The sequence below is a fragment of the Sander vitreus genome, chromosome 18 (assembly GCF_031162955.1).
Source record: "Sander vitreus isolate 19-12246 chromosome 18, sanVit1, whole genome shotgun sequence".
Classification (NCBI taxonomy): Eukaryota; Metazoa; Chordata; class Actinopteri; order Perciformes; family Percidae; genus Sander; species Sander vitreus.
Genome location: NC_135872.1, coordinates 17,945,232 through 17,955,744, shown reverse-complemented (window position 1 = coordinate 17,955,744; position 10,513 = coordinate 17,945,232). Strand labels below are relative to the sequence as shown.

Genomic DNA, 10,513 nt, shown 5'->3' with positions numbered 1-10,513 from the left:
CTTTCTTTACAAAACATGTCACCATCCTCATTTCAAAATTGACAGTAAATGATAGCAGTAATGCCGCTGCTTGCATTTTAACACACTGTGACTTCCAAAATATTTCAGGTCAAAGACGACGAGCAAAGGAAGCTCCTCATTAAGACAGAGGAGTTTGTATTCACACATGCATACGCGCACACACACACACACACACACACACACACACACACACATATTACCATACCTTTTAACAAGTAGGTGTCTATATGCATTATCTCAGCTGGCGATGACAGAAATACAAACCAAAGTGGGGAAATTGTGCTTGTTCTTTTGTAAACCCTCCCACACACAAACACACTCACTCACTCACACATTGTCCAAACAGCCGATAAGGTTTAGGTCAAAGCCTTGAACCCCAGCTTGGCACCAGTTTGTCTGCCAAGTGCTGCTTGGAGTGGACAGATCAGTGGGGGCCAAATGCTGTTGTCCCCTGGTGTGTGTGTGTGTGTGTGTGTGTGTGTGTGTGTGTGTGTGTGTGTGTGTGTGCGTATGGCTCTACAGTAGGGGCAATGGGGGGTTGGGGACAGTCGCTGGGATTGTTGTGCATGTGTGGAACAAAAGGTCTCGATTACTGAAATCCTGCAAAAGGCAGGAGAGGAGGTGTTAAAAGTGATACAGTGGAGCAGACCTGGAGCTCAAGAGCCCTCCTCTCCTCTCACAAAGCTCATGTCCACACCCTGTCTGCACATATCTACTCTAATCCACAAACTGGCCTTTTACACTACAGTCTCTGGAGTGCAGACTGAAGAATACAAAAGCATTGCATTGGGAAAGAAAGCAGAAAGCAAGGTAATTGCTGTAAAGCTAGGCCACCCGATTTGGGGCGTGCGGGCCAAGTTTGGCCCGTGCTTCCATTGTTTAGGCCCGCCTTGGCATTTGACATGCTCATACTTATTCTCCTCTTAATTTGAAAGTGCTGTAAAATCCTAACTGTACATTTTGTGGCAACTAAAAAGTACTCAATCTGAGTTTTATGGCAATGTAAAGCACAGTGCTGGTAAATTTCCCTATTAAATTACATACGCAAGTTTTATCTACGAAGAATTACAGCAATTATGGTATTCTTTAACATCAACATTTATTTTTGGCACGTGGCCTTCCACCCAGATACATTTTGGCACTTCATCTGAAAGAATTTCTGACCTTCTGCTGTAAAGGTTCTGATGTTCCTATATATTTGCATTGAGGATTTGAAGTGTGGGCTAACAAGCTATACAAGTAATCACAAAATATATTTGTGCAACCACATCAGAGTAAGGGTAGTTTATTTATGAGACAAAAAGAACCCTGATGTTCCGATGACGCATTTGACAAATAAACTTGAAAGTGAACTGTTGGCATCTGCAGTTGGCTTTCACAAAGCCAAAGCATAAACATGTTGATAAAACCTAAAAGCACCGATACCTGTAGACCTACAGGGCTGCCTCTGTGTTCGGATGGGCCCTGACACAATGGCTTTTGTTAACACTTCACATTGAAATTGACCCTGGCTGTAGCCAACTTGAGGAGGAGGAGGAGGAGGAGGAGGAGGGGGGGAGGTGTCTCTTGGCTCAGAGACAACAAAAAAAGCGAATTGACGATTAACAATTTCCTGAAGGGAGGTACGTGCTGCTTACCACTCCCCAAATCTCCACTGCTCAGCCGCCACAGGTCCGAGGACAGAATTCTCTGGAGCTGCACGCACACAATGGACTAAAACTCCCAGAGAGAGATCAACACGATCAGCTGTGAAACCCCTACGCTACAAACAAGCGATTTTCATTGAGTCTCTTTTTGTAGTCTCTGGACGTTCAGGTAGGAGCATGTTTGTTTTTAATGTCGTTTTTCGCGTTTCGATTAATGACGAGTCATTTGTTAGTTTTAATTCCAGATGCGCGTTTTCTTGTGTTTGGGTGTAAGAGGTCATGCTACTTATAAACTCCGCTTGTGTTGACTTAAACTTCGCAGGTTCAGGAAAGTGTTTGAAATTACAGAAACAAGCAAATACACCACTGAGAGCATACAAATAACACAACACGGCGCAACACAAAGTAAGCCTTGTAGGTATTGAATTTGACTTGAATTAGCATTAAGTTTCAATTACTAACACGGTAAGTCATATTTTGCAGCTACGTTGTAATAATAAAAATAAAAACACACGCTATTATCGAGACCTTTTTCTAGATGTAATTTACAAAGTGTATTTAAGCACAGCCTTGGCTTTGCATTTGTAAAAAGAAACAAAGTATACTTAGGTAAAGAGGTGAGTAGCTGAGAAAATGCATTAGAGATCAGCTTAATTGCTCAGGAATAAATCTAGTGCAATACATTGAGAAACATGTGATGTGTTTATTTTTGTTCTGAGACCAATCTACACCAGCAGCGCTTTGATTAAACTGCAGCTGTTTGTATAGGCCTCAGTAATCTACCTAATCTATTCTACTGTTAACAAAGGCATGAGCACATTCCCTAAACCTAGTCCCTGTTGTTTTATATCACTAAATTTCTCAGAATCATCTGAGCTTCCCTCTCCTTCTCCATAATATTTAACTTTTGTTCACCATCTCTTCTTCCTCCTCCCCTCCAGCTCTCGTCAGATCCCCAGGTATGATTCAGAGGAAGGAGGTGGTGTTGTCTGTTCTGGGGGAGCTCCAGGAGGCCACAGAGAGCTCCGGCCTGGACGCTCTGACCCGAGTGGCCCTGGAGGTGGACCAGATCCTTGCTCCCTTCCAGCTCCCGGAGACCCCCTGTCAGGATTTTCCCGAGTGGGCAGGTGTGGATAACTCGGCTCACGGCCTGTACCCACCCGATGCACCCATGGGCCTCTTGCCTTTAAACTGTAAGGGGGAGGGCAACCGGCTGTTTAATGCAGTAAGCATGCTGTTAGTGGGCAACACTGGCCTTAGCTTGGAGCTACAGGTGAGCCGTGATGGTTTATAATCTCAGTCTGTTTCTATGTATACATCATTACAGATTCTTTCTAGCTGTTCATATGTGCATTTTGTAATATTAATTGCAAATATTATTGCCCCCACAGGTCCGAACAGTAGTGGAAATGGTGCTGTGGAAGAGATACTACCTGTCTGGAATGATCGACTCAAAAATGATGCTTCAGGCTGTTCGCTTCAGCCTCTGTGCCGAAGAGTCTGAGGACATGCTCAACCTGCCTGTAACAGTCCTGGAGGCCATCTTCGATGCCGACGTCAAAGCGTCCTGCTTCCCCGGCTCCTATGCCAACATGTGGCACGTGTACGCACTTTCATCAGTCTTACAGTTTAACATCTACTCCATCTATCCCAAGTTCAACCTTAAGATCCGGCCCTATTTCAACCGCGTCATACGTCCAAGGCCGTGGCCTAAAGACTGTGAGCCGCTAACCCTCCACATCATGTGGTCTGGAGAGCTGCAGTCTGAGTCATTGTTCAGGCCGAACCACTTTGTGGCACTAGTCCAGACAAGTGACCTCACGTTCGGAAGCCCTGACAGCCAGCAGAGGGTGTCTCAGACAAAGAGCGAGGACCTGCTGAACCGGGACCTGCAGCTTTCCTACCCGGGTTTAAAGGACAAGTACAACATCACCAAGAGGACCTTCTACCGCTGGAAGAGGCAGACTCAGGAGCACTGCAAAAAGTCAGCAGCCAGGTACGAGGCAAAGTATTTCCTGCAGGCCTGCTACTTGGAGGGCAAGCTCATCCCTCTGCACCAGTTTAAAGAGTTTTTCCCTGAGATCTCAAGGTCGTCGTACTACAACTGGAAGCAAGAGCTCCTGAAAACCGGAGGAAACTTCTCCACCTCATCATCCGCTGGAGAGATTAGTCCTGGAGAGAGCACGGAACAGGAGACCTGGTCTTCGCCTGAAGCGAAGCAGGATGAGCCAGACCATAATGACAGCGTGGCCAGCATGTTTGGCCTCAGCCTCGGCAAGCTGGACCTGGAGCGGGCCCAGACTGTAGCTCACATGCAGGAAGCTAAGCGCTGTCTGCAAAATTGCATCGCCATGAACGCCTCCCTCCCTTTCAGGATCTTCAAAAGAAATTTCCCAGGGATCTCCAGATCAACCTACTACAACTGGAGGAGAGAAGCCATGCTGTTCAACGGCGGTTACAAAGGCAGCGTTGGCAGCAGTGAGGACAGCTCAGATGCTGACAAGAGCCATAGTCCAAAAAGTCTGTCCCCAGTCCTGCCTCACACCAACCAGCTGTTTGCGCCCAGAAGGAGAATCTGTGGGCAAAAACACAAAAGTTTCATGCTGGCGTACATCAGTAAAAAACAGCTCCGAGATGCTGCAAAGCTACATGTCCAGAAGTTCAAATGGTCCCTGATGAAGTTCAAGCTCAAGTTCCCAACCATGTCCGCTTGTTTCTTCTGGCTTTGGCGTAGCAGTCGGCACCGCAAGAAGAAGATCGTCACGCAGAGCGTAGAGATCAACCTTCCTGAGAGTCTGGAGAGCACTGCTCCAGAAAACAAGATTATGGAGAGGTGGATGGATAGTCAGCATGTGCTCCCATTTGTTGAGAGTTCCAAACATCTAGAAAGTTCCCCCATGCCCCTGTTTCATGCCCCACATCCAAAGCATACCATTCACAGCAAGGCGCCTATAGATGAGCAGGTGTTTGCGATGGATGTTGTGGCTCTGGCCAACTTCAAGGCCAAGGCCAAGCTGTTCCTGCAGCAACGCTTTGAGGAGAAATCCTTCCCCACGTTTAAAGAATTCAGGTCCTACTTCCCCTTCACGCCACGCTCAACGTACTACATGTGGAAGCGAGCTTTGCATCATGGGGTGTCGCTGGTTCATGGGTAAATGCCCAACGCTTTTATCTAACAAAAATGGGCTTTTAGGAGCGACATTAAAGCTCTGTTGAAGAACTTCTTGACCCCAAAAACCTCCCATGCATCTCTCCGCCGGTACATTTTACTGTAAACATACTACACAAGCATAGTTTACTTCATGTTCTAAAAGACTGTTAAGTGCACCGGCTTAGCATCTAAATGCATTGTGTCCTTCCTCTGCCCCACCACCACAGCTCATTCCTCCCCTCCTGGACATTTGCACGTGTGTGAAAAGAAACTGAGTTGTGGGTCAGTTTAAACCCTGCATGTTGCCCTCCAGGCAAAAGGCAGTTCAAAGCTGTTGTTTAGTGGCATTTTGTTTGAAGCTGTTTCTCCTCCATTCTCTTTTAATCCTTGCTAAGCATTGTACTTGGGGTCCTTTTTATTTTTCAGTTTTCATTGTAGTAAGTTTGTTAATGCTTAAAAGTATGATTTGTTTTTTTTGTTGATGCTTGTGATATTGATCTGGGAAATTCCTAGTGGTTTCATATTTTTTTGATACTTAAAATGTAAAGAAACCAGTATTTGTTTTCAGAGATGAGTTTACTCCTTGTTCAAACATCTTCTATAAACAGAGGTTAAGTCTTTTTTCATTGTTCTCCTTTTGATTATTGAATGTACACATTTTGTGCACCAAAGTTTTAGGTGGTTATCTCAAGGTTTTGGCTTTTTTTTTTTTTTTTTTTTGATGACCTACTTTTAGTATGCCTCTTTAACTTTTGGTGATGCACATTATATAAACTGTGAGTTTTGTCACACTGTATTTGCACTGAAATAGTTCCCATGACACTGTTGAATGTATTGTCTTAACCATCATGCACACTTTGGTTAAGTTTGAATTTTCCAACAATTCTGTTTTTTAAGAAAAAAAAATGTTTGCATGGTTTCTTTACTTGAAAACTGAATATAAATGAAGATTTTTTTTATTTTTTGTACGATCCTTCATTCCAGGCTACCTATTTTCTTGCAATATTGGGGAATATTTGCCTTTTATAAACTACGTTTGTCTGCTGTTCTTCACTAAATGAAGTTCCACTTCCAGTTCTCTCCACACAGACAAACTTGGTTTGCAGAACTTCCACTGTAACAACCCTAAACAATACATTTCAGTTTACTTTGTACTTACTTTGTACTTACTGTATTACATGTCTGCAATTGCTACTGTTGATACTGGCAGCTTGCATTGTAGTCAGTCAGTAGGTAAGGAAATCTGTGCTGTATATTAATAAACCATCAACCATCATCAACCCTTTGCTTCACTCTTGCTCACGGGGATATTAAAATGATGCTTCATCATGTCAGCTCATTAAACACAGTCCATGCCTGACAAATTGATAAAGCCACCAGTTTTATGCTCCACGATATCTACAACTGTAAAACATCTCTGCAATTTCCACAAATCAATTGGTCTTTCTTCCAAGTCAGTGAGTCCTTGTTCCGGCTCAAGTGAAACCAATAAGCAATTCTAATCTTCTGCCCCATCGGCTGCATCGTGATTTGACTCTCTGGCGGAAGAAATTGGACAGTTTAGCACATCGCAGAGGTTTGCACTATGCTATGACCCAAAAGACATGTCTGGCCTCGCCAAGTTAATTCATGTTGACAACCAGTGTGCTGTACAAAAGACAAAGAAAAGGATCAAAATCACTGTGTGTAACCACATCCAAATGTGCAAACACGAAGGTCAAACCGAGCCAGCAGGCTAAAGAATAGAAATGAGCTTTGAGACTGGTTTTGTGGTTTTTGCTCACTGCCTTTTCTCTATTTAGCCATTGTGCTTATGGTAATTGTCAAGAGTAGGTGGGATGGAGTACAGAGAGAGAGGGGGAAGGGGTTAATTGTATTCATGGGGACAGAGGTGTTTGAGATAAGGCCAAGAACATCCAAGAGTTTAGGGGGAGGACAAGAGGTGTAGAAGGAAGGACAGGGGATGGACTATCAATCTGATCAGGTGATACTAGTTAGTTTCATTTTCCAGTAATATTTCTTTTAGTTTTCCTTGTTTTGTATCTGTTCTGTATTTATTGAATTCCAACTGTCTATGTTTAGGGACAAAAGATACCTGTCCTTAACAGAAAAGCTCAGTGATGGTGAAGAGTTAAGACTTCTAAAACTTGGTCCTAACATTGGCCTTATCAAGTCTAAGGATCACACAAACTAATTCATTTTTAACAAGGGAGTTGTGGAGCATGGACAAAATCCTGAGAACCATTCTTATACCTGAGTATTTTATTCAACGTGCAGTTCATTTTATCCTGCACTGAACTCAACTGGTATTTTATCAGCTTGACTACAGAGTCAGTTTTCTATCCACCTACTCATAAGCAATGTCAGCTCCAGTTACAATCAAATATAATGGCCTGATTTCAAGTTTGTTTTTGATATTTTTTCCATGTCTGATGTAAAGGATAGGTTCCCATTTTTTTTCTTTTTAAGTTTGTCTTAATACATCACCCACATGCCCATATGTACATTGAAAGAGTTAATGGTGGCTGTGATCATTCCTCCTGTACTTCTTGGCTATGGAGAGATCCCTTTCTAATGTGATTCCAGAAATGGGGGACAAAATCCACAGCCCTTGCAATGTAATACTCCAGCACTATGAGGTAGTCAAATATAAATGGATATTTTCCAAAGTTCCAGCCTTTTTTTAATGTGCAATGTTCTTCTTTTGTTTCACTACACTTTGGATAAACATGAAGAAGGAAAAGAAGAGAAAAAAAAGCTGCACTTTCACATGTCTCTTTGTAGTTTTGCTTATTTAAAGCTAATGTACTTGCACTTACTACTTGTTGGGGGTTGAAAGCACTTAATTGAAAGTCGCTTTGGATAAAAACATCAGCTAAATGACATGTAATGTAATGTAATGTTTCCTTGCTGAGCTGTTATGATGGGTGTTGCTTCAGATTAAGGTAAAACATTAAATATATTCCAGGAAGTCCAGTTAGAGTTATACATTTATGATTATGAATGTTTATCAGATGCCAAACAAACCTCTGACTCTAAAACAGGATTTTACAACTAGAGAAAGTTATACATATTTTATCCTTCATTATAACCATCACAAGGTAAATAGTAGAGAAAACAGCATTCATGTTGTAAAGTAATCAAGTCAGTAAGTGAAAATGTGAACATATCCTTTCAGTTATCCATGAACAATTGACAGCCAATTAAAAAAATTTCAAAAGTTTATTTTAATTGTATAGACTAATGTGATCAGTGTCTAAGAATCACCATGGCAACTGACCTTGGCATAAGTAAATATTTGATTAAGTCTTTGCCTGTTTTGTTTTGCCATCTCCATCTTTATTACTGTAAGATAGGAGGACATTTCACTGGCAACGAGCTACTCTACATTGTTTAGCTCAAACATAGCATGAAAATAATGAGGGTTGACAGGTGGGAGCGAAAGTCTTCAAGGATTAGCATACTGCAGTTGGTTCAGAAAGAAAATAAATAAATAAAGCAGAGAGGCTTCTCAAGGATGCCACATTTTCTCAGTAAACAAAACAGACCTGTGGGACTCTGGAGGCTTGCCGTTTGCTGCCAATCATCTTCTGATAGGAGCAGTGGTATGAACTCAGAAGAACTGAAATTTGACCTTAGTGTGGGGGGTAAAGTGAGGAAGGTGAGACATGAAAAAACTAAGCAATTTCAGACTGAAATGTTTGAAATAGGGAAGTCTCGCTCTGCCAGACCATCCACGCGCTGCGGAGAAAGGAGGGTCTGGCTAGTCCACATAGCATTCCTGCATGGGAGAAAAACGTGCTCAGGTTTATTGGCATTTCTTTAAACCAATCACAACCGTCATGGAGGGCGCTAAGCTCTGCATGGAGCCGCTGTAAAATAGCCGTGCGAGAGAAAACTCAGATTTGACAGATAGTCTAGCAAGCTGTCTCAATTTACCCTGCAGAGATCTGAGGAGCAGTTAACAATAGTCCTCATAAATCACCAGAGTTTAAAAACACAACACAAACGTGACAGGGTTGGCTCAGTGGGTAGAGCAGGCACACATTTACTGAGAGGTTTATGCCTCGGCACAGAGGTCCAGGGTTCGAATCTGACCTGTGACGATTTCCTGCATGTCTTCCCACTCTCTCTCACCTAGCTGTCCTGTCAAAATGAAAGGCGGAAAAGCCCAAAAAATTATCTTTAAAATTACAACACAAAGAAAGCGAAATGAAACAGATATACATGCATCCGGCGTAATTTCCTGCGGCAACGGAGGAATCCCGGAAGTGGAACGTTAACGATATAGACTAGAAATAGGGTGACATTTTCAAATCTATCCCTGCACTCATAACAAAACCCCTCCCTCTCGAAACAGGTTTCATACATTGCTTGAAATGTACCAATCCCATATGTGTTTCAGAACAATAGTTTAGGTACATCTCATATAAAACATGGCCTCAGTTAGTTTCTTTGTTTCAAACACATACCTATATCAGAGCATGTAGACAGTTTGTCCACTAGATGGCAGTGGTTTGCTTCCATGATTTTGGTTGCCTTTTAAAAAAAAAAGATCACTTCAGGCAAACACACTTTGGTTTGGACAGAAAATCAATGTGTTACTGCTTTGCTCAGGGTGTGTAGTGCAGATTCCTCTGGTGATAACTCCATTAATAAACATAATCCAGCATTGCAGCCAGTAATGCATAAACTAGATAACGCCTGGGAAACAAATTGTTTAATGATGGATTAAAGAGGACAGGAAGAAGACAAAGAAAAACAAAGAGGAGGCATCTATGAGATCTAGTTAGGGATTATTTTGTCCCAGAACTGTTTCCCTGTATTTGCTTTTTAAGGTTATTAAATAATGCAAATAACTCAAAACTAAAATAATACTTTGCATCAAATGCCAGGATTTCACAGAGAGCTCGAGGTAACATTATGGGTCCGACCTGTGCACCAGTCCACCTGTCTCATAAACAAAAGTTGCTTTGTGCTATTCTGCTATATTATGTTTAGAATCAACTCAATACATTTCTATAATCTGAAAGAGTATTCATACTCACTAAAAACTCACTTCTAATATATTGGTTTCTATCTAATATAAAAAAAAACATGGAAAATGACTCATATCCAAATAAATCTATAGGAGGACTTAATATTTGAGAAGTCCTCTCATGTAAATGGCACATTTATGTTGTTGTTTATAGTTTAACTGCAGTTTTACTTGTTGTCTGAGACTCCCAATTTGTAAAGAAACACTCGAGTTTCAATATCACAATTTTTATCCATATTTTTGTCATTACCAGCTGGCACAGCTTAATGTGATTCAGCATCGTGTCACATTAAGCGCGAAAACAAAACAGTGCATCTAGGGCTTTGTTTGCTTAAGCAGATGCACATTTCTTTCAAGATTTTATGGTGAAAAAGAGAAAAGATTAAACCGTCACAATTGTCACAATGTCTGTATTTGACTTAAAAATGAGGCTGATGTAAATTATCTTCACTCAAGGTGTATGTGTTGTGAAATGGGGTTCTGAATTGTTCATGCCAGTCGACGAAACAAGACGCTATTTGTGAATTTTCCACGAGTGCAAGTGTTAGGCTTAATTATACTGTGCCTGTGAGCATGCTCAGACATTGAAGGGATTTTGTTAATACAAACCATAGGAGGAAAGCATTAGTCAATTCAATAAGAAAGTATTATTTACTT

At 41.7% G+C, this 10,513-nt stretch overlaps 1 protein-coding gene across 1 annotated transcript; it reads left to right on the top strand.

Annotated features, from left to right (window-relative positions):
• The first annotated feature begins 1,751 nt into the window (after positions 1–1,751).
• Positions 1,752–6,082, top strand: vrtn (vertebrae development associated). The gene is made up of 3 exons (XM_078274574.1): positions 1,752–1,836; positions 2,609–2,940; positions 3,059–6,082. Exons 2-3 carry the CDS (start codon positions 2,629–2,631, stop codon positions 4,820–4,822), a joined length of 2,076 nt encoding a protein of 691 aa, XP_078130700.1. The 5' UTR covers positions 1,752–1,836; positions 2,609–2,628; the 3' UTR covers positions 4,823–6,082.
• The last annotated feature ends 4,431 nt before the right edge of the window (positions 6,083–10,513 follow it).

Bases quoted from the DNA above. Each gene is read 5' to 3' on its own strand.
- vrtn (XM_078274574.1), top strand. From the start codon at position 2,629: ATGATTCAGAGGAAGGAGGTGGTGTTGTCTGTTCTGGGGGAGCTCCAG. The intron at 2,941-3,058 runs GTGAGCCGTGAT...TTGCCCCCACAG, and splicing joins GCCTTAGCTTGGAGCTACAG to GTCCGAACAGTAGTGGAAAT.